A 27,983-nucleotide genomic window follows, 5' to 3' on the forward strand; every position below is an offset into this window, starting at 1 on the left:
TTGCTTTTTAATAAAAAAAATAAGCCATTCCTTTATTCCTTCAAACATCCCAATTTGTGCCTGAGGACCAGCCAAGCCCCTCTGGCCTCACGGTCCCTGCTAGCGGAGCCTCCCCAATCTCCAGCTGCTTTGGCTTTCTCCGGAAGGGTCGGTGAGGGGCTCTCCGGGCAGGTGGGCTCACCAGGGTCCAGCACGGCTCCTGCCTCCTGGAATGCAAAGATGCTCTGATGGTGGGGACCCCCAGACTCCCAGCCAGACCCCATGGACGGTGCTGCAGGGCAGGAACCAAAGCTGGCACCATGCCCCCTTTGAGGGCACAGCAGAAGCAGGTGGGCTGCCCACCTGCAGTCCACACAGCGGCCATGCTGAGGGCAGACCCTGGGGCCTGGGTGGGCTTCCAAGGGACACCCCCGCCGTTGGCATCCCCTCTGTGGACCCATCTGCCCTATTCCAGGAGCCAGGACCTCTCAGGGCACAGCCCCCACCATGCTCAGGGGAACTGGCTCCTGTCTCTGGGGACCTGTGGACCTGGACAGAGTCCTTCCCCCCCATGGGTTCTCCACCCCATGAACTCAACTAATCTGTGCTGAGGGCCTCCTTGGTGCCTGTTGTCTGCACACTGGGGCCCCAGCAGCAAAAACTACGTTACTCTCCGTACAGGCACACGTTCATGGCAGAAATGACAAATATGCATATAGACCGTGTCAGGTGTAGAGAGCAGAGTGCCATCAAGAAAAATGACGCTGGGACAATGGCACTCCCTCAGGAGAACAGTCCTAGACTGCATCTCTGAGGAGGTGATCACTGAGCAGAGATGTGATCGGACAAAGGGAATGAGCCCTACAGACAGAGGAGGAGGAAGCTACGCAGAGGGTCCAGCAGTGCAAAGGCCCTGAGGCACATGTGTGCTAGCACGAAGGAAGCACCAGAGCCTGGGGTGTGGAACCCAACGGGTGAGGGGGATTAGATGGCCCGTCCCCCGGGGGCCTCCACAACCCCGGGCCTGCCCCGAGAGGCCTGTACATACCCACACCCCACCTAACACCATCACACTTGACGCGAGCTGCTAAGGGCCAGCCTGCCCTGCATCTGGACAGCTGTGGTTCCCACGTGCCCAGAGCGGAGCCACGGGGAAGGCCCACGCTTACCCTGCGCTCACACCAGCCGCCTCCTCTTCCGGGCGTGCCAGGCGTGCCTGGTTTTCAGCACATCAAGGTTGTCAGGACCATCCAGGCAGGAAGAGTCAGAACCCTGCCCAGGGTCTGGGGCTCCCTGGAAAAAAAAAACCCAGGCAGAGGACAAGAGTGACTCCCTAGCAGAACAGGCAGGGAAAGTGGGGGCCGTGAGGAGTCACACCAGGGAGGAAGCTGCAGTGCCAGGGACATGCAGCTCCCCAGACCTGTCCCCGCAGAGACACTGTGGCTTGCAAACGAACTGAGGCTCCCGCAAGAGAGACACGGCCACATGCGGGCTCTGGCTTCCCACCAACCCCCCAGTCCCCTTGGTGACGCTGGAGAGCCAGCCTCCCGTGTCCCGGTTCTCCCAGCCAGGCTGGCAGGGCGGTGCCGAGGAACGCAGGTGGATGACAGTGGAGAGCCTGCACGCAGGCCAGGGGACAGGAGGCCCTCCCCCCTCACCAGCCACAGACGCTGCCTCCGCAAAGCCCCAGCTGGGGAAGGGCCACCCCCTGCAGGAGACCCCACAACCTCCCTGACGTGACACACAATGAGGTGGCCTGGCTCTCCTGCTGGCCCCAGGAACAGGGCCAGAGGACACGTGCTGGGAGCCCCGTGGGCACACGCAGCCACAGAGGACATAGGGACACCTTCCTGCATGTTTTGTATCAGGCTTCTGGCTAGGGAATAAGGAAAGAGGTTTGCCTCCATGGCTCAGAAAGCTCTTTTGGGGTACATGGTGCCAGAGGTGACAGCTAGAAGGACACCTCGGTGTCCCCAGATGCGCAAGAACAAGCGCAGGCCCACCTCTGTGGAGTTAGCACCCCAATGCAGAAGCCCGTATGTGCGCGGGGAGCACAGGGCCCGAGGTCACCCGCTCCCTCAGGCAAGGCTTTGTAGTGGGGGCAGCAGCCCCAAGAGGGGCCAAGGGGCGTCGTGAGTGTAGAGGTTCCTTCCTGTTTTCCACACTGGCCTCAGGGAGGGCCACATCCACACAGACTGAACAGGCCTGGAGCCAGCTTTCTCCTCCCCAGCAACCAGTGGGCCAGCCCTACTGGCCAAACTCCCACCCACAACCGGGTGGGGGCGCTGCAGACGGCCACGGGGGAGCAGGGGGGCGGCTCTGTGCCCACGGCCGCCTACCTGAATGGGGATGGTGGCTGCCGGCCCCGCCCGAGGACCACTTGGGGAGCAGCCATCAGTGAGCTCCAACTCCCCCAGGTCATCCTCGCTCTCCGGCTCGGCCCTCGTGGCCACCGACAGGGTGGTGGGGACGCCGTGGGGAGACAGGGTGGCCAGGAGTGCGGGGAGGGTGAAGGCTGCCAGGAACCGCGCCTTCAGCAGCAGGTAGGCCGGGCTGTCCTGGAGCTGCCTCTGCACCTGTCCCAGCGAGGCCTGCAGGCCTCCGGCTGCCCCACTGGGCACGAGGGAGGTGGCTCTCCGCTCCAAGGCCTTCTTGTGCAGCAAGAGTCCAGACAGGGCCCGCAGGCTGCACAAGGCTGGGGGCTGGTAGGGCAGCCTGCTCCCTAGCGGGGGCACGCACACCCCCTGCTGTCCCCTCAGCCAATCCCGCACGGCTGCCTCACTCTCCTGGGACAGGAGGTCCAGGTCCAAGGCACCCCTCTCAGGCCCAGGCCGGGGTGGGGGTGGCCTCTCTAGGCCCAGAGGTCCCGTGAGTCCCCCTGGGCCCAGGTACCCCAGTGTCCCTCCTGGGCCACTCCCAGGGCTAGTGCCAGCTTGCAGAGGGGGCTGGCTGGACCACGGGGGTTTTGCCTCAGGATGGTCAGCCAGAAGTGTGGCCTGGGAGGGTATCCTGGGCACAGCTATTTCCCTGGCCACTTGGGCCTCTCCGGGGAAAGGTCCCCCAGGGGCACGGGCCACGTCACTGCCCACTTCCACAGAACTTTGGGATTGGCAAGGCATCGGAAGGGTCGAGAGGTCTGTCCTGGAGAGAGAATCTGAGTCTGTGTCCACGTTGGCCGGGGGCTGCCAGGGGTGGCTCAGCCCAGGGGGCCTGGGGCCCTGGCCTACCTGCATCCCAGGCAGGGAGGACGGCAGAGTGACAGACAGTCCCTTGGGACCAGAGGTCCCTGCCGCCCCAGGAAGGCCCACCACGGCTGGCACCGGGAGCAGCCCCTGGGCTGTGAGCACCCAGGTGACAGGCAGAGGCGTGCTGGCCGCCACGTGAGGCCCACCCTTGAGGGTGCCCAGAGCTGGTGGCAGGCTGAGGGGCTGGAGAGGCAGCTGAATGGGGCTGGGGGCTGCCGGGAGAAAGAGTGGTGCCTCAGGCAGGCCCTGCTTCCGGGACGCGGCTGGGGCCTGAGACTGTCCCAGGCCACCCTGATGGCCACTCACAAGGACCCGGCTGGGAACTGGAGCTCTGGAGGCAGCAGGGGCAGCCTCTGTGGAGGCCAGGGTGCGGTCCAAGACTGGCAGGGTGGAGGGTCTCTCGTTCTTGCCTGAAGTACTCAGCCCCACTGCTGCAGGGATCCCAGGCCCAGAGAGCGCCGTGTCTGTGGCAGCCGGGCCCGGGGCCTCGGGGGTGGGGGGGGCCTGCGGTAGACGGGGCTGGAGGACCAGTGGCGAGGACAGCAGCAGCTGTGGTGGGAGAGCCACGGCGCCTGGGGCGGCGGCCTTCCTGGCCCGGGCCTCCCGAAGCCGCTTCTCCCGCAGCAGCTCGGAGACGGTCTTGGGCTTGGGCCGGGGGCCACACGGAGCGGGCGGGGGCGCTGGTGGGCTGGACTCGGCATGGCAGGGCTGTAAACCCCTGCTCCCTTTGTGGCCGGTGCTCTGCTTTGCAGCTTCTCGCGCTGGCGGATTCCCGGAGCTGCGGCCTGCAGAGAAGACACAACACAGATGCGGATGAGCTCCACGCGTGCGGACTGCAGACGTGCCTCCCCCATGTCCCATCGGAGGGCCGTCCTGGAGGGTGGGCGGCTGCTGGGAGTACAGAGCAGGAGCTTTGGCATCTGATCTGCATGTTCCCAGACCTCCTCGAGCTCCTGCTGCAGCCAGGGCAGCACGGCCCGCCAGGTACCGGCCACCAGCCCCGCGCCTTCGGTATCTTCAAAACAACGACCACTGGGCACCACCGCCCTCCTCGCGTGGTCTCCCAGCCCCCAGAGCCTCGCACGATGCTGCTGGTGTGGGGAGGCTGGTGGCAGCCAGCAGCAGAGGCCCCTCCTGGATGCCCCGGGCTGGCTTATGTGCGGAGCAGGTAGGAGCTCGAGGAGCTGCCTCTGCCCACTCCCGCCGGCCACGCTTCTGCCACTGCCGTGGGATTCGGACAAGACCTATCACCAGGGCCACAGCTGTGCTGGTCAGAACCCGAGATCCAACACCCCTTTCCCATTAGGTTAGATAGTCAAGGCAAGAGGACAGACAATACCTGCAGGGTTCTGCGACGAAGACATCTGAAAAACAAGAGTGTGCGTCTCAGGGAAGTCCCAGGGCCCAGACCTGCTCTTCTCCACCTGCAGCAAAGCCTTCCTTCTGCTCTCACCTGCAGTGGGAGCAAGGCCCAAGCACCAGGGCCGGCCTCCCTCCCTCCCCACATCCTCCTACAGGCACCACCGGGTGAGCTCATCACAGTGAAGTCAGGCCTGTGTGGGGTTTGAGAGAGAGGCAGGGGCTTGGCTCCCCAGGCAGAAGGACTTGGGGTCTCTGGGGCCTGGATGGCACCACAGGGCCAACCTGGTCGTTCTGTCATTCCCTTCAGAGTTGTAACTTGACCCGGGAACGTGACCTCTCCCACACCTGGCATCCCACCCCAGCAGGGCCAATGCCCAGAGCAGTAGATGCCCAAGAGCTTGGAGACCTCCACGCAGGGGCGGCACAGTACCAGCTCTGCCCCCTCCCACCCCGACATGTTGTGAAGCCCTCAGGGCTCCACGCAGATGAGCAAACACCTCCTAGAAGGGTTGCCGTGAGAGGCCCAAGAGCCAGGAGGGCTGCTCTCAGGGGCTGGACCAGCCTCCCCTCCGGGGGACCCGGGAATGCCTCCTGTCTCTTACTCTCTGGCTGGACAGCTGCTACCCACCCCAGCACTGGCCCTGCCGCGTCGGGAAGAGGAGGGAGGGTGGCAGAGACCGGGTGCTCACCCCCTACTTCTCACCTGTAGGAGCCCAGGCACTGGGTCCCGAGTGCCAGCCTGGAGCAGGGCAGGGGTCTGGGCCTTCCTCTCTCGAACGACCTCCATGCACCCAGCAGTGTCAATCTGGAACAGCTGAGGGACGCGTGTGACACGTGCATGGCACACACATGACAAGAGCCTGTCCCCCTTCCCCGCCCAGGGCTAAGATGACAAGGGCGTCTGCGATGAACTTGAGCCGGCTCTGACCACTGCTCGGGGTAGGTCCGGAGTCCAGCACAGCCCCTCAAGGCCATGACCCCTTTGCTCAGCCCCCGCCTGGCCTCAGGGCCCAGGGGCATCGGAGTAGAGCTCCCTCCGGGCCGGGGTCTCCTTTCTCTGAGCTTCCATTTACGCACTGGGGCTCCCAGCACCCCCGTCCCTTCTCAGGATGAGGTTTAACTGATGGTGGCAGGGACGGGGCTGTCCCTTCCACAGCGGCTGGCCTGCTAAGCGTCGCAAGCCACTGAAAGGCCCTTTCCAAGGGTCTAAAACTTCAAGAAGTTAGACTTTAAGAAGTGAATCCATCTTCACCCAAAGAAAACCAAGCACAAAACAGGAAAGCTCTGCCTGCGGGGCTTCTCACCTGGATAAAGATGGTGAACGCGGGAGTGCTGGCCAGCTGGGCGTCTCGCAGCTGCTTCCCGATGCCATCGGCTGAGGGGACAAGCGCACACATGTGCGGTTACCAAGGCCCCTCTCCCTGAGGCCCCAAAGAACCCCACATCCATCTGCCGCCATGCTCAGCCAGAAGGAAGGGCAGGAGCCCAGAGGGCAGGCCGGCCCCGACTGGCCTTTGAAGTACCCCCCCCGGCCCGAGAACACAACCAGCTCTGCAGAAACCTGCACGCAGGCACCGCCCACCCGAGCCCCGAGAAGACCCTTGCGAAGGCCCAAGTGGCTGGTCATTCCCACACTGTCCCTCGTGTGCTGAGCAAGAAAGAGACAAAACCCAAACAGCCCTCCAAGGGCACGCTTTCTAGAAAGACGAGATCGGCACACGGGTCCCTCCCCGTGCACCCTCTCCCCAGCAGGATCACCCCGCATCTGCCCTGCATCTCCCCGCCGGGCCCCCCAGGAGGCTCTCAAAGGAGCCCTCCCTGGGGCAGTACCTCGGGTGTGCATGGCGGCAGGCCTCCGGCGGGTGCAGGGCAAGACAACGTCGCCCACCCACGGGCTCATGGCCACCAGAAGCTGGCGCTCAACGAGCCTCCTCTGCAGGGCGTGTCCCCGCCACCGCCGCCTGTTCCCGACCGTCCTGTGCCACAGCCGCCGTACATGGGGCCCGGCCACACCGCTGTCACTGGGGCTGGCCCCCAGGGACGGGCTGAGCGGGCACGGCTGCCTCAGTTTCTCCTTCTGTGTAAGGAAGAAAGACACCTGGGCTTCCCAGCCAGGCTGAGCTCCAGGGCTGCGCATGGCCCCCCCTGCCATCCTCCACTCCTTCCCTGGACTGGGGAGGGGCCCTGGGCCGACAGGGCAGTGGTAGCGGGGGGTGGCGGGGGCTCCTACCAGAGCCTGGCGCCAGCGGGCTGTGTTGGTCCTGAGCACCTGCAGCACGCTCTCCAGTGGCACCTTCAGCAGATGACTCCCACTCTAACGAAAAGACAGCGTGAGGCTGGGCGCGTGGGGGGCCCTGGCGCAGGGCCTTCAGAGACAGCACGCACGCCCCTGCGCCCCGACCCCAACGCGGGGGGGGTGGAGGCTCTCTGAAGCATGGCGGCCTCAGGCGGGTCCCTGAGGCCTGGCCACCCACACGCCTGCCCGGCTTGGCTGCAGCCAGCACCAGCAGAGGGCCCCTGCTCCCCCGGCCAGCCCCCAAGCTGATGGCACCGCGTGCAGTCTGCCCGGCTGCCTGGACAGCCCGCTGTCCCCTCAGGTGCCCCAGAATCTCCAACCTCTCCCAGGACAGGCCAGCCTGCTCACCGCAACTCCGCACATGGCCAGAGCCAGGGAGGCGGCCAGGGCCCGGACACCTCGGACGCTGACTGGGACAGGCATACACAGGGCCAGGGGACAGTGGGACCCTGCACGGGAGAGGTGCCTGGACTTCCGCAAGCCAAGGGGACACCCTCCTGCTTGCTGCCCCCGCCCCACCCCTGCTCGGGGACAAACAGGTCAGAAATGACTCCAAGTCTGCGGGCCCACCCGGCAGAACCCCAAGCAGCTCTCCTGCACGGCCCATAAAGCAAACCTGGGGAAGCAGAGGCTGCTGCCCTGGACACGAGTCTGCTGAGGACCAGAAGCCAATGTTCTCTGGAGCCAGGACGGGCGTCTGCCCCGCCGCAGCCAGGAACGCAGCTGATGCGAGCGCAGGCCGGCCTGCTGTGCCCCAGCACCAGCTGGGTGACCCCCGAGCAGCCACGTGGGGTGCACTGGGGTCTGGGGCCTACCTCGTCTGCCGGCTCCTCTGGGCTCGAGAGGCGCGTGTCCGCCGAGCCTGGGTGCCTGATGCCGCTCACGCTGGTGCCGTGGGTCCCGGAGGGAGTGTGTGCCTGGCCCGCCTCCTCTGCGGGACCCGAGGCTGTGGGGCAAGCAGCTCTGCTGGCCTGAGGCTCGCTGGAGGCCCTGGGAGGGCTGGGGGGGGCGGCACGGCGTCCTGGCCAGCCCCGGGCTCCCCCTCCGCACGGCTCACTGGCGCTCTGCCTGGCAGGCACCCACAGGTCCATGTCCGGCACAGTGTGCTGTGCGGACGGCAGCGCCTGGCCACCTGCCCCGGCCTCTGGGGCTTCCTCTGGCTCCGAGTCCTCGCTGTCCCCGCTGCTGCCGTCCTCGCTGCTGCTGTCCCCGCTGCTGCTGTCCCCGCTGCTGGAGCTCCACCGCACGCTGCCAAGGGGCCGCCGCCGCCTCCTCCCCCGACTCTGCTTCTTCTGTGGGGAAGGGCTACTTGGAGGCCTCGGCCGCCCAGGGCTCACGGACCAGGGACAACAGGCAGGCAGGCCAGCCCTTTGGGGAGAGACCCCAAGCAGGTTTGGACACGGCGCGTGGGGAGCACGGCACCCCGCTCCCCCGAATGCTCTGAGGTGACAGCAGCTGTCGGAGAGGCCGGGGCTCTCTGCCCTCGGCTTCCGGGAAGAAGAGATGCCAGGGCCAGAAGCCAGACGTCCCTCCTCCCCTCCCCGCCCGGCGGTGATGCTGGTCCCACGGGTACAGGGCCTTCGACTGACTTTTGATAAAGCCTCACCCTGACCATGATCTTCCACTTGCTCAGACACTGGGAGCCCGTCCGATGGGGTAGTTCAGAAGCTATTTTTGCCCAGTGACCTACAAAAGCAAGACAACGCAGAAGTTGCTTCCCACGGTCTTTGATGACACGTTTACAACCTGAACGAGAGGCTCTTCTCGCAGACGCGCAGTCTCCCGCAGAAGACCTGCACCGTGTTCCGTGAGAACACGCGCTCCGCTGCACGCTGCTCCCCACATCGGAGAAGCTCTGTGACAAGCGGGCCTTCAGATTCTCAACGGATAATCAGCCCTTTAGCAAGACTCTAGAGAACACACACACAAGAGGAAAAAAACCATCTGCGTTTATGTAAACACGGACCCTGCGATTCTGCCACACCCCGGCTTCTACACCAAACACGGCAAATTATTCTCTCTCCCGACCCCATGGGGGGAGGACGCTGGGACCTTGTTTTCAGGGCAGTGTGACTCCGTGCCACACTCAGGATTCTGCATACACCTGAACTTGGCAATGCCACGTCTAGGGTCTGTTCCTAAGGAGATGCCGCAGATAATAAGCAGATGCAGCGACCGAGCCCTTGGCTCCTTCCAGCTCGGCGGCAGAAATGAGAAACAACGGAAACGTCCGTCAAGAGATAGGCGGCTGAGGAAGTTCTGTGCTCTTCCTCAAGGAGACAGGATGTGGGTGTCGACAACAACGGGAGAACACAGGACACGTGAAGACAGAAGAACATTCACAACGGACAACAGAACGCTAAGTGAGAAGCGGTGGAATCCGTGAACTCACACCGAGTGACTCAACTTTAAAAAAACCTGCCCTAGAAAAGGGCCCCGAGAGTGGGCTGGGCAGGTGCACGTGGCCAGCAGCAGCCACCTCCAAGACAGGAGTGGAGTGACGGCGCTCCTGAACTTTCCAACCCGACCGTTCCGCAGTGCGCAAGGGGGAAAAGCTGCTGCCCACTGAGCTGGGGAGAAGCTGGGGACAGGGAGGCAGCTGGGGTCTCCGCGAGCCGCGCCTCCTGGGGGCTCAGGGCCTGCAGAGGCCCAGGACTCACCAACACCGTACTTCTCGATCAGCTCAAGCAGCTTCCCCTCCTCACTTGCGTTCCATCGTCCCTTTTTCAAGCTGAAGTGCAGTCGTCTGAGGTACCTGAAAGCGGGAAGGACACGGGGGTGTTTCGGGCACCAGAACGCCCTCCTGAGGCTTTCCACGTTCCCGTGGCTGTCCCCACGCCGGCAAGGGCTCCTGAGACCCGGCACCAAAAGCTCAGGGGACGAACAGAAAACACAGAATAACTGAACTTCGTGAAAATTAAAACCTTGATGTGTCTCACAGGATGCCAGCGAGAAAGACGGGCAGATGAGGCCTCGGATAAGGGACTTGTAGCCGAACACGTATCAACTCACACTAGCCCGTGACACAAAGACAACTTGCTTTTTTAACTGAGCAAACAACAAAAATAGACGTTTCTCCAGAAAAGACACGCAAAGGGCCGGTCAACACACACAGACGCTCAATGCCAGGAGCCGTCAGGGAGCCGTGAACAGAAGCCACTGAGACGCCACCTGACACCCCACGCCTGCCGGAGCCGGGGCTCCCGGGGGCTGGTGAGGGTGTCTCCCACGGGGGCACAGGGTGGGGCTGCCGCCGCGGGAAACCACAGCATCACATGCCCTGAAAACCCCACTCGCAGGCACACGTCCAAGAGCAATGAGCGTGCCCGTCCACAGACGCTCCCGTTGCCAAGGCGAACCCACGGGGGGTGTGTCGGGACTTGGTCTGCTTATCTGTTCAGTCCTCTCTACACCCAACGCGGGGCTCGAACCCATGGCCCCAAGATCAGGAGTTGGGCGCTCACTGACCACGCCAACCAGGCGCCCTGGGGTCTCGTCATCAAGGCCCAGCGGTACCCTAGCGTCCACCCAGCTGGAGAACGGCTTCTGTCGCTAACCTCTTCCTCCACTGACATGGTCGGCTCCTGCCGCGCGGCCACCGTGACCCCTGTGGCTATGACCACGCGTGCGTAGGTGCCCGTGTGAGGCCCGGCTCCCGGTTCCCGCGGGCGGGCGGGCGGCAGTTCGCCGGCAACACTGCGGTTCCACGGCTAACTGCCCAAGGAAGCGCCGCAGCTCGTCCGCGGCACCCACACCACGCACGCTCCGCACCCTCGGCTGCACCTGCCCTTTCGTGCGGCCTTAAAACCACCGTCCCGATGCGCGACGTGGCATCCCGCGGCCGCTCTCCCCGTGTTTCTGCAACGACTGACGACACCAGGCCGAGTCTCGTGCGCTCTCTGGAGAAGGGTCTATTCGAGCCCTCGTCCCTTCCCTCAGTTGTTTGTTGTTGTTGTTGGGAAACGGCGTTTCTCTGGGGGGTGGTCACAGCGTTCTGAAGTTGCCTGGGGGTGCGGCTGCACAGCTCACCGAGGACAGTAACCCCCCAGAACCACAACCCTCATGGGAGTAAGTTACACAACATACAAATTAGGTTGTTATGAGCCGTTAAAAAAAAAACAGGCTGAGAAAAGAACGTCGCCAAAGCGGCCTTCCAGAGACCTTGTCGTCAGGGGTCTGGAACAGGAGCTCCAGCAACAGGGTCAGGGAAACGCCCCCTGGGCCCCCTCAGGTTGAGCCTGTACAAAAGTCTGGTTCAAAAAAACCAACAGGCATCCTGCTTCCTGACCAGACACCCCGGCTACGCAGGGCTCCCAGGCCACCCCAGCTCTGCCAGCAGAACCCCTGGGGCCACAGGCTGCTCGCCCACCCTCCGGCCTATCCGGAAGCAACCCCAGCAAGGCCTCCCTCACCCAGCGGGGTCCAACTCACCGATCTCGGCACTGGGCATCGCTCCTACCTGGCACCTCTTCCCGGATTTTAAACCAATCCTGCTCCCCGTATTTGGCAACTGCTCGAAGCAACTTCTGCAGGAAAGGACAGCGAACGAGTAAGGCCTCTGCAGGCAGCCGTAAGCTCCCCAGCCCGCATCAGTCCATTTCAGAAGGGACAGTGGGCGCCGAGGCTCACATCCCAGAGGACGGCTCTCCTTGGCTTCTACGACCGTATACTCACCGCGTCTTCCTCTGGGGCCCAGAACCCCTTCTTCAGGCTGGGGTCCAAGCTCTTGGTCCACCGATAGATGAGCTGCATGGAGTCTCTCCCTTCCATGTAGTAGACAACTGGGGACAAAGGGGCCTGATGGGCACCGCGCTTCCTGGGTCACTCAGCAAGGAGCTGCTCTGGTCACTAGGTCACTGGGCCATGGGGTGCGGGGGCTGGGTGACCCCAGACGTCCCCCTCCAGCCCCTCATGCCTGTCATGACTGAGCTGCCTCCACCCGTGAGGGGCCTTGGGTCTGGAGGCTCGCGAGCCTCAGCGGGGAGCACAGGGAGCAGGGCCCACGCAGACACTCACTTCTCCGGTAAGGGATGTGGCTGCCGACGCGCATCTCCTGGACGAGCTGGGTGAGCAGGCGGTCCTCCTCCCGCGTCCACTCCTTGCGCTTCAGAGCCTTGTTGTGCTGCTGGTACTTCTGCAGGCACTGGAAGGCGCTGCGGTTGGTCTTCCAAGGCCCCAAACCAAAGCAAAGTGGGTGTTACTGGGTATGCACCCCCCGCAGAGGGACGGCCAGGGTGCTGTGAACCAACAGCCTTATCGCCCCTAGCAGATCCTGAAGGGACAGTGGAGAGCCTGACAGAAGAAGGCCGTGGAGCACCAGTCTGCACATTCACAGACACACAGCGTGTCCAGAAAAGTCCGTAACGCTGCATTCACAAGACCCCAGAGCGACACTGGACTCCTCAACGGGCACCGCCAGCTCAGCGGCCTGGAGGAGGAGCCTCCCTGCAGAGCTCGCGCCTCTGACGACCTAAGGGCTGCTCTGTGGCCCTAACCCTGGGGCCCCGACGGGCCTCTTTGGGGTCGCCACCCCAGGGAGAGCTCTGCAGTGACTGTATCTCGGCTTCCATGTGGGCTCCAGCTCAGCACATAAACCACCAGTCTCCACGGCAGACGCGGTCGCCCAAGCCTGTCCCCTCACTTACCCCCTTATGGGGAAACTATTTCCCAAAAGCTAATGAATGTGATTTGAACTCTCTTTTTTCCTGAAGAAAATCCTGGAGTTACAGAGAACACGTACAGTTGGACGCATGCAGTCCACATGCCCATGAGGTTTGGGTTTGGTGATGCCTTTTAAGACACAACACCAAAAGGCTGGTCCTTGAAAGAACGGATCAGCTGGACTCAGCTAAGACTGAGACCTTTCGCTCAGTGGAAGACGTCAGAAAAATGAGAAGACAGACTGCAGACAGGAGGAAACGCTCGTAAGACGTGTCTGGTAAGAACTGTTATTCCAAATACACAAGACTTTAAAACTCAGCAAGGGGCGCCTGGGGGGCTCAGTCAGTTAAGCGTCTGCCTTTGGCTCAGGTCCTGATCCCAGGGTCCTGGGATCGAGGCCTCCATCGGGCTCCCTGCTCCGCGGGATGCCTGCTTCTCCCTCTCCCACTCTCTCTGCTTGTGTTCACTCTCTCTGACAAATAAACATTTAAAACAAATAAATAAATAAATAAACTCAGCAGGAAAACAATGATTAAAAATAAGCCAAAAACCTACACAGACACTTGGCCAAAAAAGACACGCAGATGAAAGCTAAACCAGCACGTGCTGGTCATCACGGAGATGCAGAAGCAAATGCGACACGAACACACGCCTGCAAGAGCAGCCCAAGTCTGGAGCCCGGACACCGCCACAGGCTGGTGAGGATGCGGGGCAGCAGGACCCCTGCTTGTGGCTGGGGGTGCACAGCACGGGTGGCCACTCTGCAGGACAGACCCAAACATCCTCTCAGCATACAACCGCTCCCTGGTGTTTAGCCAAAGGACCCGAAAACTCACATCCACACGAACGCCTCGGCACAGATGTTAACACCTTCACAACCGCCAAATCCTGGAAACGACCAAGATGCCCTCAGCAGGTGGAGGGACAAAGCGAGGTCCATCCAGAAAACGGGGTGTTTTTAGTGCTAAAAAGGAATGTGTGGGCAGGCCGGGAAAAGGCCCGGAGGCACCTCAGCTCCCGAGAGGGGGAAGCCGTGGGGACAGGCCCCCAGCTCCAGGCGGCCCTGGAAGAGGCACAGCGGGGGCGGCTGAGCACTAGTCTGCGGGAGGCCGCCCCGCGGACACGTGTCCCCGTGCGCTGTCCAAGCGCACACAGGGCAGCCCCCAGCAGCACAGCCCTGACGTGCACGTGGCTCTGGGTGCGGCGGGGGGTCAGCACAGACCTGTCCTTGGTTGAACAGAAGCACCGTTCTGGGAAGGGATGATGCTGGTGGGGGGCGAAGGACACAGGGGAGTCTCTGCACCTTCCTCTTGCTTTTACTGAGAACCAACGCTGCTCTAAACCAAAACCCTAAATAAAGCCCCCAAATGAAGAAAACAGAGACTAAAAATGACTTTAAAAGCCCGACTTACCAAGCGTATAAAGCTGTGTACGTGCACCAGGTTACTCAGCAGCCCAGTACGTGAAACACAACCAGCAAAAACACAAGGGGGGAGCGTGCCTGAGGCCGGCCCAGCGCTCTGGCCAAGCGGCTCCACAGACTAAGCTCGGCAGGACAGACAGACCATGTGCCACCCCAGGATCCATGCCGGTCTCTGCGCAGCTTCGGTTTCGTCAGTTCGCTGCAATCGTGTGCCTGTCTGTGGAGTGATCCATTCAAACACGCAGACTTTACTCCTCACCCTCTCAGGCCGTGGGCCAGTGAAATTCAAACCAGAGCACAACACAAGGATTCCTGAGACACTTAACCACGTACAGACGAGAAGGACCTCCCTACGCAAACTACGGTCTGAAGAGGCAGCAAAGAGTCCTAGTTCACAGTGAGCTGTTCTCAGAGAGGCGAGCTTCCAACACCTTCACAGTGCAGACAGGCTGAGTGAAACTCTTGGTCCTCACTTTAGAAACGAGGAAAACACCACAAGGGCCCAGAGGAAACCGGGAAGAGTATTCCCCTCAAAACCCACCAGGACCAACTCCTGAGCTTGATGGAAATAAGGAACGATCCAGATAAGCCAGGCCCTGGGAGGGAGGCGGAAGATGGGTGAGCACTCAGAGACAGATGGAGGCTGAGGAGCCAGAAGCCTCCAGAGACCTGGCCCAGAGAGGGGCGGAGAGGCTGTTCTCCCTGCAGGCCACACCCTCAAGAGCCGCATGATGAAGCAATCTGCTAGCTCCCAGTGCTGGGCTGTGACACCCAGCCCGTGGTGACCCCAAGCCCCCCAGCCTCCCAGCCGTGCACCCGAGGCCCCTCCGGTCCTCACCCCCAGCTCCTTGGCAATCTTCTGCCACTGCAGATGGCCATGCTTGGCTGCAAGGGCCTTCAGCTGGTCTACCTCCTGCCCGCTCCACTCCTGCTTGTTGATGCTCGGGTGCTCGCAGTTCTGCCAGAACTTCCGGATCTCCTCCGCACTGCGGCCACCCTCAAACTGCACCAACAGAGAAACCCAAGCTGCAGGGACTACTGCTCGCGGACGGCTGGCGGCTTGGCACCCGGGGAGAAGTGGGGTCCCAGTCCAGGTTGCCAGGACTCACACACCCGGAAGTGGGGGTTCGGCTCCAAGCATGAAGCCTGAACCTTCACACTCATCCGTCTCTGAAAAGGCAGCTCACCCCAGCGGGGTGGGCCTGACACTCGCCTGACCAGAGGCTTCGCGGCAGGTCTGGCGGCCACCAGGGACTCAGCCTGACTGCCTGAATCTGACCTTGCCGATCCTAGCCCACGCCCTCGGCTGCCAGGACGGTCATGAGCCGCCATCAGCCCAGTGTTGCCCAACTTACGTTAACGTTAGAAATCTTCTCCCAGTCGTGGCTGTCCAGCCTGTTCCCCAGCAAGGCCTCCTCTGGGAGTTGCCTGGAGACAGGGACAGGCTGCCAGGGTCACGCCGGGCCTTCCATGCCTCTCCCCAGACCACAGCCTCCCTGTAACACCCAGCTCACCGAATGTCCTGGACTTCCCTCTCCGCCTCCCTGCTCTGCTTCTCCAGGACCTGCCTCTCTGCCTCGCTCGTCACCCTACTCCGTTTCTGGTGCAAGTACTCAAGCCTACGGGGCAGGCAGAGACACCAGGGTTACCCACGTCACGGCTGTGCTCTGGGTGGGCGGGGGGGGAGTAGGAGTGGGCGTCTTGGGGCCAGCGCAGTTTCCCTGAGTACCCAGGCATGCACATCACTCCACAGATGAAGCCGCGCGTCAGGGAGCACACACCGGAGCCTGGCTCCGACTCCAAGCCTGCCTTGTGCAGGCCGGAGGCTGCCCGGCTTCCCGCCCACAGGAAGCAGCGACACTCTCGCTCTTGCGGTCACTGCAGCTGCCTAAGACACAGACGGGAACTTAGACCGCGGGTTCGACGTCCCAGCTGCCTGCCTTGGACCCGGCACGCAGGGAGGTGTTCTGCGGGCAGCCTGGCGACAGAGCCAGGGCCTACTTAAGCCTGCAGTTGCCCCTTCCGGAATCCAGGGAGGAGGAAGCCACCCCTGAAAAATCCTGACCCACACATCAAGCCGTGAGACTAGGGGCAGCCCCTGGGACCCCTGGCCCAACCCCAGGTGCTGTGATTTGGTCACATGGTGTCACCCCAGCACAACATAAAAAGTCTCACAAACGGTCCGCATTCAGAACAGAGAAAGTGCCCGAGCTGCGTGACTGAATGAGGCCACTCGGCCTGCCCAGTTCTCGCATGTCCGACCTTGAGCCCAGCTGCGTCTTTGGGGAAAAGTTCCAGGGATCAGCACCTCTTCTGCTGGGAGCAGGGGGACGCGGCCACACTGAGTGCCTGTGACAAAGCATCCAGCCCAGGGAGGCTGACGTCCGTGGCTGTGCTCAGACTTACTTCAGTAACTTGGGCTGAAGCAGGCGCTGCAAGCGGTCGCTCACCACTGATCTTCGGAGCAAGGCCTTTTCCCAGTTTTTCCCTGACAAGAAACAATGACATCAGCAGCGCCTTCCCCTACTTTCATGTGAGGAAGCTGTGGGCACAGGACCAGGCCAAGACCACAGAGCTGGCAGGGGGGCCGGGCTGTGGGCCCAGGGCCCTCTGTCCAGCGAGCAGGATGCCCTGGCCCAAGCTCACAGCTGGGCCCCCGGGGCTGGGTGTTCAGGGATGAAAAGGGAGACCAGCGAGCTGTGGGGACGGTGGCCCCACATGGCCGGGGACAGGCAAGGGCTTTGAGGGGCCAGTCCCAATAGTTAGGGCCCAAAGGAGCCCACAGAGCCACAGGAGGGCGTCTGAGGAGAGGCAGGGCTGTGGTGCTGAGGCCCCGGCCAGGGCACTTACACTTAGTCACCAGGAGCTCCTCGAAAGCCTTGATGCCCTGGGAAGCCTTCTCCCGCGTCTCTTCATTGGCAGGAGGCCCCTGCCGGGCAAAGCAGTGTCACACCGTGGACAGAACCAGGTATGCGCACCTCACGGGCCAAGCATGTCGCTCTGGGGCCTCACTAAGACTCTGGAGCCCTTTCCCTCAGCCTCCTTGAGCAGCTCGGCCACGTGGGAGGCCTGGCACCAGACACCTGGGCCCAGAGCTACTCCCTGGTGAGTGGCTGGGGGCCGTGAGGAGCATGGGGTGGGATCAGCGGCTCCACAGGACCTCGCTACCAGGCTGCCACGATTCTGCCAAGCTGCCCCACCCATGGTGCCACCTCTTATGGAAATGCCCCCGGGGTTCGTCTGTGAAGCAGAGGTCAGCTTGCCATATTCCAGGGCTGGAGACCCTTTCACCACTGGCAACCAAAAAGAATTTGAAAGAGGCTGGAGAACATCACCCCGAACAATCCAAAGGAATTCACAACACCCACAGCAGGTATGGAACCGAGAGCTCCTTCCCATGCAGCCTGACTCCCCCTCTCTGCCCTCCCTAATGAGAGCTGGGCTCCTGCTACTCACCACTCCTGTCACCCTGTCCTTGAAGTAGGGCTTCATGAAGTGCCCTATGTACAGATTCGGAGGCAGGCTCTTGCCGTCCTTCACCTTGGAGGCTTTGGATCCTGCCAGATCACACATGATCTCCTCCTGCGGCAGATACAAGGGGCCCATCTGGGGTCAGGCAGCAGCGACTCCCTTTGTGAATGGGACCCGGGCAGTCAGGGAACAGACACAGCTCAAAGCCCTGTTCTGGAGTGTCTGGCCATGGGGGTTCTGAGGGCCAGGCCCTCTCCTACCTGCTGCTCCTGGTTCTGGGCCAGTAGGAGGCTGACCTCTACCAGCCTCTCCTGGATGACCTCCTGGTAGACCATGTTCAACTGCAGGCAGGTCTCTGGGTCTTCAGGAAGGGTCTTTTCCTTGGGGTCATCCTCACCATTGCTGGCCTCACCCCACCTCTCCTCTTCCTGGTTACAGGCGGGAAACTGCAGGTGAGGAAGGAGGCATGCAAACGCTGCCCCCCCCCCCGTGACCCAGGGCGGCACAACGAGCCTCTGAGCTCACGCTCCGGTCCCTGGGCCAGCAGGAGACCACCCTGATGTGGGACTATGTCCAGCATGTGCACGTTCCACAACTTAAAACAAAGAAAACAAACATCTGGAAATATATCTCAGGTGGGAAAGTATGAAAAGCTAAATACTATCCACTTCCCACAATAAATATTTCTATGGAACTCAAGGCTCAGAACGGGCCCGTGTGCCCTCGTCACTGGCAGGGGACGGTGAGCCCCAACACGTGTGAGGACGGCCGCTGCAGCACCAGCAGGACTAAAACCCAGGAACAGCGGGCGGGACTGTCAGGTGAGGAACTATAGTAAATCTAAGCCAGGGGCACTACCCGGCCGTTAAAAATCAGAATCAACCCTGTACCTGCTGTCTTCGTGAAAAAACAAAAACAAACTAAAAATTCTCCAAATTAACATGAAATTCTAAAATAAACAAAAAGTAGCAATAAAAACTGGCCTGACTGAGGGACTATGTGCCAGGCACCGTCCTGGGCAATCACACGCACGGACTGACCTGCGCTGTGAGTACCCCACTGCACGCTGGAAACTGAGGCACAGACAAGCAGGCTACAAGGGGCCAGACCCAGGCAGCACGCTCAAAACCTTCCACGTGTGACGCCATGCCCAGACACACACGTGTTACAGAGAGCTTAGGAAAGCCAGAAAACACAAACGCCAAACCTCGGACAAAGGTTATCCCAGGAACAATTCTAATTCTGGTGGCAAATACTTTGAGACATGTCACTTCCGGTAACACATGCACAGAAACACCGAGATGTGCTCACAGCACCCCCCCCTTGGTCTTGGGCCCACTGGCAGGGTGGAGTCTGCCTTGGTGGGCACCACAGACAGCCCCGGCCAGTAGTTACCGAGCCTGGGGAAGCAGCAGCCTCTGAGTCCTCCTCTGGCAGTGAATCTGTGGGAACACAAGCACACCGTGTGGGTGACCGGCAACAGGACTCCGTATCCGCTAAAGAGATGACCAGCAGGTGTGGCACAGGGTCTTTCCTGATGGCCACAGGCGGGGGAGGGGCTGAAAGGCCTCAGGACAAAACGGGACCTTCCTTCCCCAGCAGCCGGTGGCTGAGCGCTACTCACTGACTCGGCAGGAGAGGCCCTGAACCGATGGCAGGGTCAGCCAGAGAGGGAAGACGCACCAGGGCCACGAGGGGAGGCCTCGAAGGAGCCAGCCCTGTGCTGGGGGTGCTGGAGTCAGTCGGGGCGGGGGCAGGGCCGAGGCCCTGATTACAGGTGAAAGGCAGCCCTGGCGTAGTCCGAAACCCTGAGAAACAGCCTCAGAGCTGCACCTGGTGCCGGGGAGAGGCCTGAGGGCCCAGTTTCTCATAGATTCCGACCGTGCGGGCAGGCCTCCGACCAGAGCTGCGGTGAGGGGCCTCAGGGCCAGGGGAGCACCGAGGGCAGCACGTGGGGGTGACACTCTGCTGTCCAGCATGGTGGCAGCGGACAAGCTGAGCTCTGGAACCTTCTGGCTCCCAAGGACAGCCCGCCAGCCTCCCGAGACCGCGCTCACTCACAGCCAGCAGGTCGCGGCCAGCTGAGGAGGAGCGCCTACAGGCCGCCTCGGGGAGGAAAGGCAGAGATCAGCGCGGCCGAGCACCCCGCTCGTCTGGAGGGCAGATGGACGGGGTCCAGCTGTGGCCTGCGAGAGCTCACCTGCGTCAGAATCCAACGTGAGACCGGACTCCGAGACCCCCACTGCGATGCCCGAGGACGTGGGATCCAAAATCCTCTCAAGCTCCGCGATCTCCTTTGCTATCTTCTCTCTCTCCGCGTCTACGTCCATGACTCCCGCCTGCCGCTGGGACAGATCACAGGATTTCAGGGACCGTCCTTCCCACGTGCAGCCCGGGGGGACGACAGACGCCCACCGAAGCCGGCGGCCCGCTCGGGGGAGCCCTGGACCACTGACCTGACACCTCCCCCCCCGAAGCACCCAGGCTGCTCCCCTAGGCGCTGAAGCCACGTGGGCGTGGCCTGCCCGCTCCGAGCCCGTGGCCCAGGGGCCGGAGAGATGCGCCCGGTCTCCGTCTCCCCCCGCCCGGCCGGGCGCCGGCTGCAGACGCGGCGGGGCTCACCGCGAGGGCACCCCAGGACAAGAACGAGCCGCAGGCCCTGGGAAACCTGAGCCCGGGCGCACAGCGGCAGGCGCGGCCGGCCCGGGGACGCAGCTGGCTCGGTGTGGCGCCGGGAGGCCGCCCCGAGGGCAGCGGCCCCGCGTCCAGAGGCCGAAGGGGTGGAGGGCCGGGAAGAGCCGGGGGCTCGCGAGGCTTGCACGGACCCGCGGCCGGAGGCCAGGCCCGGGGAGGACCCCGCCGCAGACCGGCAGCCGCAGCCGCGCGCTCGCTGCGCACTCGGGGTGGACGGCGCGGCCCCCGCCCTGCTCCTCCCGCCCCGGCCCGCCCGGCGCCGGCCAGCGCCGCCGCCCCCCACGCTTCCGGCGGCCGCCCAGCCGGAAGTCCCGCCCCGCGGCCGCAGCGCGGGGCACGCCGGGACGGGGCCGGCGAGCGGGCGCCTGCTGCCCCCGCGCGGCCGCCCTCGGGACTGCCGAGCGCTGGCGGGCGCGGGGTGGTCGGCCGGGCGGGACCTCCGCGCCGCCGAAACTCGCTCGCTCGTGTCCGCCGGTGCTAACTATGTCCGGGGCTGTCGATGCGCAGCCAGTGAGCAAAGTGGCCAACGGCTCAGTGCTGCCGCGGCCTGGCCCGGGGCAGCCGTCGCCCAGGACCGGAGCCCGCCCCGGCCCCCAGCCCCCGCGCCCAGCGCGTACCTCCAGGCCGTCCGGGAGGCCGCTCCTGGCCGAGCGGGGCCGGCCTGCAGTTGCTCCTCCGGGGGGCGTGTGCGGGGCGGGGGCAGAGCAGGGGCGCCACCCGCAGAGTGCGGTGCGTCTCTGGGATGGGGGGGTGCTGGCTGGGGCTCGGAAGAGCAGCCGGGGGCCGCTGGAAACCAGCAGAGCGCCTTCCCCCGGTGGACAGAGCAGGCGGAGATTGCAGGCCGAGGCGTGGGGCAAGGGACGCCCCGAGAGCCAGATTGGAGAAACGGACGGGTTGCACGGGGCCTGGAAATCCCGAGGCAGAGCTGGACGTCCACACCATTTAAGTCTCTTACGGTGAGCACTCCAAACACGGGGAACAGCAGGAAGAGCCTGTGTGTGCACCGGGCCGCTTACTTCACCTAGACCCTTCGGCACCCGCAGCCCCCCTGCCTGCCCTTGCAGAGGTCAGGGCTGGCTCTAGCGCAGCATCAGTAGGTGGAACACCCCAGGGGGCTCTGGGTGCACACCCCCCACCCCCTTAAAATGCTGCGCCCGCATGCAGGGCTGTGGCTGGAGGCATCCTCCCAGGAAGCCCCGTTCCTGCATCCTAGCACTTCCCTACTAGACCGCCAGAGCTCTGAACCCGCTTCTCACCAACAGGCTGGAGCATGAGGTGACGTTTCCCAGTTTAAATGTCTTTTTAAAAAATTCAACCATGTGACTGAAGAATGCTCCAGTACTAAACTCCACTCTGTCCAACTCCAAAACATGCAGCTCTGACGTCGTGTGTGGGCCACTTCGGTCAGGCCCAGGCAGCACTGCTCTGAGTCTACCCTTGACCCCACAGGCCACGGACAGGCCACGGGACTAATGCTGAATTTATCAGCACAAATCACTGCTTACGACTAGATGCATGCCCTAAAGCCAAAGGACAGTACCATGATTCTCAAGCATAAAGACCTGGTGAAGTCAGAAAAAAAGGGACAGTTCATAGAAGTTTTACAATTTATTAAATAGAAAAGCTGTCAATTTGAACAGGAGGAAAAAGGGAAGTTTATTCAAAAAAATAACATCTACAGAAAAATAGGCAAGAAGGCACATAGTGCATGTTCTGCCTTCCCTACGTGGGGGAGCAGTTGGAAAGGCACCGTGGACAGCCTCGTGCTAACACAGGGAGGCTCTGCACACTCTATCTTCCTGAATTCTAAACTTCATCGTATAAAACCCCACTTGAAACATGTATCAAAACCCTCCAGCCAAAGCAGTTTTTCAAACCCGAAGGCCCACAGGTGCACTGAGATCGCTGCACACCGTGGCCCACCTGGGTGACCCGGGGCCCCGCGTGGGGCATCCGCGCTCAGGTCTGCCGGGGCAGGCACTGCCTGCAGGCCCGCAGGAGTGGACTCCGAGCCAGCGGGGGCACCAGGTGAGGTCGGAGAGGCACTAGGGCCCTTCTGAGGCAACCACTCACCGCGGCTCCCCTGCTTTCTCTCCTGTCGAAATTAGGACGAGCAATTGACTTATCTTATGATTGACGTTCCAGAATGACAACGGAAAACACTCATTATAAAACTGTGGTTTTCAGGTTTAGTAACTTCAAAAAATCATTGGCTTTTATAGAAACGTCTTCCGATAGAGCGTTAGTCCATGGAGTAGCAGGAGCTCTCCCAGAAGGCTTGCGGAGAAGCCGGTGCGGCTCTCATGCGGGGGTTGCTTCTCCCTGCAGCAGGCTGCTCACACTGTGCGGTCATGAAATTAGCACGTCATGATAAGTATCTTTACTACGGTGAGGACGACATATTTAAAGACACAACGGCATTTCCAAATCCAGTGAGCAGGGACGTCCGGGTGTGAGCAGAGCTGTGACCTGGAAGCACCTCAGGGTTCTCAAGAGTCCTCCTCCTCATCTTTAATTTCAGAAATTCTGTCTATAGATTTAAGGATTTCAGCAACAAGATTCAACGTTTCAGCTCCAGAAATCAGCTGCCTAAAATGGAAACGTGGATGTTACGGGCCTGCTACTGCGACAGTCCGACGGTCCCGACAGAAGCCAGAAAGCAGGCCCCGGGGTGGAAAGCAGATTCTGGCAGCTGCCGCTCTTCCCCGGAGGGGCCCAGCCCCGTGGCAGGCAGACGGGGCGCTCACGGGGAGCGACAGAGCGGCCATTTCCGGGGGGGGTCTCCTCCAAACTCATCTGCTTCTTATGATGGGAGGGAAACAGTTATTCCTCTCCGTGCAGAACTGAGGTGTTCGGCAGGTGAAGGAGCTGGGACTCTGATCTGTATGAGGTTAGTGCCCTGATAAAACCAGTGATTACCACAAAGACGGTTCGAGAGCCTGCTGGTGCGGCACATGACATGTAGCCTCGGGGTTACCAGCACCATCAAGTGCACTTCTGCTCCCGGAACCCCGTCCGCCGCACACGGTATGGTCATGGTTTCAAACACCAAGCTGAAGACCCGCCCCCCCAGGCCTGCCGGCCATCTCTGCCTCACCCCTGTCCCATGTCCAGGCACCCTCAGCTACCCCACACTCACTTTATTGAGGAGTGAGCAGTGTTCATGACGACGCGGAGGTTCTGCAAGGCCACGTCGGTGTTCTGCTTCACCACCGTCAGGCTGGCGCCCTGGCCAGACCGCAAGGCTTCATTCTCACGCTTGAAGTTAGAGACCTGTGCCTGGAGGTGGGCGAGAGCAGTAAAGCGCTTTGACAGCTGCACGGGAGAGCATCTGAAATGCAGCACGAACCCAAATGAAGCCGGCGGCCTTGGCACAGGCAGTGAGGGGATGGGGGCTGGCCCCCACGGTGGGCATCTCCTGAGGGGGCTCTCGAGGGAGCCGGGCTTCCTCTGTCCTTCAGTCTGCCCTCAGCACTCATTCACAGAAATGGGAAATTCGTGCCAGGCTCCGTGCTGTCCCAGACAATACAGGACATGCCCACCACCCTCCTGCGAGCAGAGAGAACAGGGCCGGGGGGGAGAGCTGGCGTGGCCTGACTGCGGGAGCCACCACTGTTGGGAGGCTCCTGGACCCTGTGCCCATGCTGTCCAGTCACCTGGAGCAAGCTGATCTCCTGTTTCAGCTTCATGACGTGGTTTTCTGCCTTCACAGCCCGTTTCTGTCACCAAAAAAAAAGGGCATCAGCACCGTGTAACACGGTGAGACACGGATATGGAACAAAGGCGGGCTCTGCCCCCACCCAGGGGCCTTCGGCTCTCACGACCCGGCAGCTCGGCCCATTGTGAGGGACCCCTCCTGGCGCTGGGCCCCTGTGGCTGACAGCAAAGGAGGGGGCACACCCGCTCGTCACAATGCCCCCCAGCCCCCCGTACCGTCATCAGCTCCAGGTTCTGCTCCACCTGCTGGACCACTGACTCCAGATCGTGGTAGTCACTTTCCTCCTTGATCATTTTGGCTTCCAGCTTCCGCTCCAACGTCCTCACCCTGGGGACAGAGAAGACCAAGCTGTCGATCACTCACGCATCTCATTCTCAGAATTCATCTGAGAGGCAGTTAAGTGGGGCGGGGCAGATGAACACCGCGAGGGCGCCGGGCCTCAGTGCGGCCGATCGGAGGGGTCAGCCGCAGAGTGCGCTCCTCAGCTGGCTCGCCATCCAGCGCTCTGCTGCTTTTAGCAAGCGCCTGGCCGGGGTGGGCCGGGTGTTTGAAATCAACTTTCACTCAGCACACGAGAACGACGTGGGATGCTGACAACCCACAGACGATGAAAGCCAAGCTTGGTTCCACCGCCATCACTTTGTTATTGACGTTTGAAGCGCAGCGCTGACTCAAAGCTTACGTACATCTCTGTTTGAGTCTCAGAGAAGCTCTGAACCTCAGTCAGCTTCCTTCTCAGCTTAGAATTTTCATCTTTCAGCTGCAGAAGAAGAAAATCCTTATTAGAAACTGTGTCTCACTCAAAAGGAGTCTGCACCTCTGCAAACTGGCTCTGGAACTTCTCAATAAACTAACATTGTAGGGAGTTAACCTACTATTTGCTTATAGAGAAAAACCACGACTGGAAGAATCTCCCTTTAAAGGCCTATGGTCACGGACACCAATTTTACTCCTAACTCTCTTTTAAGTGATGATCATTTCTAAACAAATTTCTTCTCAGAACACAGCGAAACGTCCCTGAGCCGACGCCTGAAGCAGACCCCTTCCTGACTGGGGGGGCCCTTGGAGGGTCTCCACGGCTCCTGCCTGAGATGGGCCGCACCCCACCGTCCCGCACACTGCTCTTCCGGGGGCACGTCACTCGCGGAATCTGTCAATTCGGGAGACCGCCGCACAGGGGCTCTGGCAGACAGCCGCACCGCAGACCATCTTGTCCTTGGAGCCAAGACCCCAGGCCACCAAGGCCGCCGGAGGCTCCGGGTCACCTGTGAGTGCGCTGCAGAGCCCCCTCACTTACTGCTTCATAGCTTATCTGCAGTGTCCGGAGATGCCTGTCTCCCAGAGACTCTCCATGGGCCGCGAAGTCTGTGCCGGGGCTCCCTGCCGGAGAGGCGCGAGAGTCAGAGTCGCTCAGCGTCCACGGGGGCAGCGTCTCGGGCGCCACCAGCTCCGACGGGGCAGAGAAAAAGGAGACGTATGTGCTGCAGGGTGACGTGCTGGCGGTGACCCCAGAGGAGCGGGTCTGCTCCACAGTGGATGGCAGGTAGGCCCCGTTCCACCCGTCGTCCTCATCCTCGTCTTCGTCCTCGTCCAGAAGATCGCCAGCCCCCGTAGGGTCTTCAAAAAATGGCTGCTGATATTCTAAGCCATACCCCACGGTCTGGGAGGTCGGGGAGTTGCAGCCGAGTCCCAGTGAGTGTCTCGTGGCTTCCTAAAGAAAACAGTCGGAGGCACAGCTCAGACCCAGAAGCCTCTGGAGGCCTGTCTTCTGAGGGGCTCAGCAGTGGAACTCCCAGGAAAGAGGAGGGCCAGGAAGGATCCCAGCAGCTTCTCCACCCGACTTTCCCATCAGCGTTAGCTGCAGGCTCCCTTTGCCCCCCAGCTCCTGCAGGGTATCCCACGTCGGAGGAGAGATGTCCTTTGGACGTTTCTCTGTGTACGGTCATCACAGATGATGCCTTGGATCTACCTTTGAATAAATCCTGTTGTTGGCTGTATCCTCTCCTGACAGGCTGAGGTTCTTGGTTTTCAGAAACTCTTTAAAGGAGAATGGATTGGCCTCTGCAAGATCTCCAAGTTTATCATCTAAAACAGTATGATACAACACAATTGCAAAACGTCTCCCAAATCATTGAAAAGAAACTTCCTTATTAATTTCTTTTTCTAAAACACAACCACATCTAAAATCAGGACTGCCACCCTCCTCATCCCACCAGAATTCAGTGACACTAGGAAATGAAAAACCTAGCCAATAAAACTAAAAAGTTTTTAAAGATCTACTTTCACATTCTGAATTCTCCTTCCCAGGGGCACCTGGCTGGCTTGGTCAGTAGAACGGGTGACTCTTCACCTTGGCGTAGAGTTTACTTATGAATTCTCCTTCCCACTCCCAACCCCCTGGTTCCCACTCCTTGCTGCCCATGGAGACCACCTGGGGATCTTTGGGATGACAACGCACCTCCACTCCCACACAGACTCAGTTAGTTGGCCTGGGACATAACCTGCGCTGGGGGCCGTCCAAGAGTTCCAACAGTGCAGCCCGGTTGGGGATCACTGCTCCATCTCTATCCATTTCCCTGCTCACCCATCCTTCCCTTCTCTCTTTCCCTACCTCCTTTCCGCTCTCCCAGCAATGACCATCTGAGCCCAGGCGCCAACCTTGTGCAAAGTTTTCTAGCCCGTGCTGCCTCTTCAGACCCCTTTGGTGTGCCTTCCCACATCTCTGTCGTCCTGCCCATCAGGCTCATCTGTCCTTGTACCCTCTCTCTCTCTACCCTGGGGCCAAGACTGAATCTGTGGGACTCCACCCCCACTTGGCACACTAATTATATGCTGTCAAACTGACAACCAGCCACAGGGCATGTGTGCTTGGCGCTTTGTGCTGGGTAGAGGGAAGAGAGGATTGCCCAACTACCCTACCTCCAAAATGTGTCTCTTGGGCTCCTGGCAGACCTTGCTTCGTACATTTCCCCTTTCCGTAGCCAAAATCTGCAAAGAGATGTCATCACCTTAACGTGATCACAGAGGCCTCTGTGACAACTTGTTTTCAACACAGGGTCTCTGTCGCAGTGATTCTCACAGGCTGGGGAACTTTCCAAACACAAGCCCCCGGCTCCTACCAATGGAGACGGTATGGCTTCCATGGGCCCTGCCACGTGGGATTCAGAAAAAGCTCCCGGTAGGCTCTGATGACCAGTGTGGCTGCGCATGCCCTCCTCTGTCTTGTGAAACCTTCTGAACACCCTCACGGGTTGCGATTCTCCTCTGAGACCCTGATGAGGCCCCACCTAAAGGCTCGCCCCACACCCTGGAGAGTGACAACGAACCGAAAAGCCGGCCACTGCCCAGCAGCTCCTTTGCCTCACCCCCCCACCCCCACGGAGGAGGTGGTTTATGGTGCTCCCGCTGGGCGTACCTCTTCTGGCACTTACCCTCCTACACTGGGAGTGTCTGTGCTGGGGAGGGGGCCCCCCACGGCCAGACTGCGAGCTCCGAGCCGGCGGGGCCGCTCTGCACCTGTGTGCTCCCAGGGGCCGGCCCACAGCGGCACTCGGCGCCCCATCGCTGGGTCAGGGAGCGAGTTAAGGCCACAGCGAGGTCCCTCCGGGCAGTGCCGGCTGGGGGCTCCCTGAGGCTTGTCTCTCACCTGTGTCTCCCACGGAAGCTAGCACCGGGCTGGGCACATAGCACATAAACGTCGGCCGAATGCCGAAGAAGTGGGAGTCCAGGTCCCTGCCATGGGGGCGCTCACAGTCTAGCTGGGGGAGACAAGACCGGCGCTCATAGAACGCTGGAGCTGCAATAACAACGAGAGCGATTGGCCGCGCGGCCCGCCTCACCTGCAGCCCGGCCCGGCGGGGCGGCGGCGGCCCCGGGGCCCGGCGGGCTCGGCCCCGCCGCCCGGCCCGGCCGCTCACCGTCCGGAATGACGAGGCTCCGGGCTCGCGACAGCGGGGGGACGCCCGGGCGGCGCGCATAGCCCGCCATCGCCGCGGGCCCGGCGGCGCCGGCCCTCCCTAGCCCGGCAGCGGCGGCTCCATGGCCCCGGCTCCGCCCCGGCCGCGGCCCGAGCCGCCCACCCCGTCGCCCGCCGCCCGGCCGCCGCTCCCAGCCTCTCGCCGCGGCTTCCGCTCC

The 27,983-nt window shown here is 61.7% G+C and overlaps 2 protein-coding genes across 9 annotated transcripts; both read right to left on the reverse strand.

The window, feature by feature from the left end:
- Positions 1 to 4: 4 nt before the first annotated feature.
- On the reverse strand, positions 5 to 20,420 carry SNAPC4 (small nuclear RNA activating complex polypeptide 4). 5 transcript variants are annotated; one of them, XM_064579076.1, is made up of 25 exons: positions 20,060 to 20,420; positions 19,638 to 19,776; positions 18,833 to 18,879; positions 17,698 to 17,865; positions 17,423 to 17,548; positions 16,817 to 16,895; positions 16,373 to 16,454; positions 15,481 to 15,585; positions 15,322 to 15,394; positions 14,805 to 14,969; positions 11,899 to 12,046; positions 11,557 to 11,663; positions 11,314 to 11,408; positions 9,543 to 9,637; positions 8,489 to 8,568; positions 7,499 to 8,174; positions 7,231 to 7,331; positions 6,817 to 6,900; positions 6,417 to 6,663; positions 5,891 to 5,961; positions 5,290 to 5,400; positions 4,564 to 4,648; positions 2,319 to 4,009; positions 1,149 to 1,272; positions 5 to 206 (listed from the first exon to the last, which is right to left on the reverse strand). In XM_064579076.1, the coding sequence occupies exons 2-24, from the start codon at positions 19,765 to 19,767 to the stop codon at positions 1,156 to 1,158; spliced, it is 4,683 nt and encodes a 1,560-aa protein (XP_064435146.1). In that variant the 5' UTR covers positions 19,768 to 19,776; positions 20,060 to 20,420; the 3' UTR covers positions 5 to 206; positions 1,149 to 1,155. The 5 variants fall into 5 exon arrangements, with proteins under 5 accessions (XP_064435146.1, XP_064435147.1, XP_064435148.1 ...); XM_064579077.1 differs by lacking the exon at positions 20,060 to 20,420 and adding an exon at positions 19,894 to 20,053; XM_064579078.1 differs by lacking the exon at positions 7,231 to 7,331 and having other exon boundaries at positions 7,698 to 8,174; positions 19,638 to 19,782; positions 20,060 to 20,419.
- Positions 20,421 to 21,724: 1,304 nt separating this feature from the next.
- Positions 21,725 to 27,976, reverse strand: ENTR1 (endosome associated trafficking regulator 1). 4 transcript variants are annotated; one of them, XM_045883512.3, is made up of 10 exons: positions 27,767 to 27,924; positions 27,496 to 27,645; positions 26,769 to 26,837; positions 25,819 to 25,934; positions 25,147 to 25,560; positions 24,536 to 24,609; positions 24,065 to 24,176; positions 23,788 to 23,850; positions 23,271 to 23,410; positions 21,725 to 22,720 (listed from the first exon to the last, which is right to left on the reverse strand). In XM_045883512.3, exons 1-10 carry the CDS (start codon positions 27,834 to 27,836, stop codon positions 22,621 to 22,623), a joined length of 1,308 nt encoding a protein of 435 aa, XP_045739468.1. In that variant the 5' UTR covers positions 27,837 to 27,924; the 3' UTR covers positions 21,725 to 22,620. The 4 variants fall into 4 exon arrangements, with proteins under 4 accessions (XP_045739468.1, XP_054365472.1, XP_054365471.1 ...); XM_054509497.2 differs by lacking the exon at positions 27,496 to 27,645 and having other exon boundaries at positions 27,767 to 27,975; XM_054509496.2 differs by lacking the exon at positions 27,496 to 27,645 and having other exon boundaries at positions 27,689 to 27,975.
- Positions 27,977 to 27,983: the final 7 nt, after the last annotated feature.

This window comes from Mirounga angustirostris, unplaced genomic scaffold (genome assembly GCF_029215605.1).
Source record: "Mirounga angustirostris isolate CCGP_5_RB_7025 unplaced genomic scaffold, mMirAng1.0.hap1 SCAF_15, whole genome shotgun sequence".
In the NCBI taxonomy this organism is placed as follows: domain Eukaryota; kingdom Metazoa; phylum Chordata; class Mammalia; order Carnivora; family Phocidae; genus Mirounga; species Mirounga angustirostris.

Excerpts from the sequence above, each read along its gene's own strand:
- SNAPC4 (XM_064579076.1), bottom strand. The coding sequence starts at position 19,767 with ATGGACGTAGACGCGGAGAGAGAGAAGATAGCAAAGGAGATCGCGGAG. Across the intron at positions 9,638-11,313 it reads GATGCCCAGTGCCGAGATCG|GTACCTCAGACGACTGCACT; the intron begins GTGAGTTGGACC and ends TCCCGCTTTCAG. Across the intron at positions 1,273-2,318 it reads CAGCCACCATCCCCATTCAG|GGAGCCCCAGACCCTGGGCA; the intron begins GTAGGCGGCCGT and ends TTTTTTTTCCAG.
- ENTR1 (XM_045883512.3), bottom strand. The coding sequence starts at position 27,836 with ATGGCGGGCTATGCGCGCCGCCCGGGCGTCCCCCCGCTGTCGCGAGCC. Across the intron at positions 27,646-27,766 it reads GAGCCTCGTCATTCCGGACG|CTCCAGCGTTCTATGAGCGC; the intron begins GTGAGCGGCCGG and ends TTGTTATTGCAG. Across the intron at positions 23,411-23,787 it reads AGGAGATCAGCTTGCTCCAG|GCACAGGTCTCTAACTTCAA; the intron begins GTGACTGGACAG and ends GCCCACCTCCAG.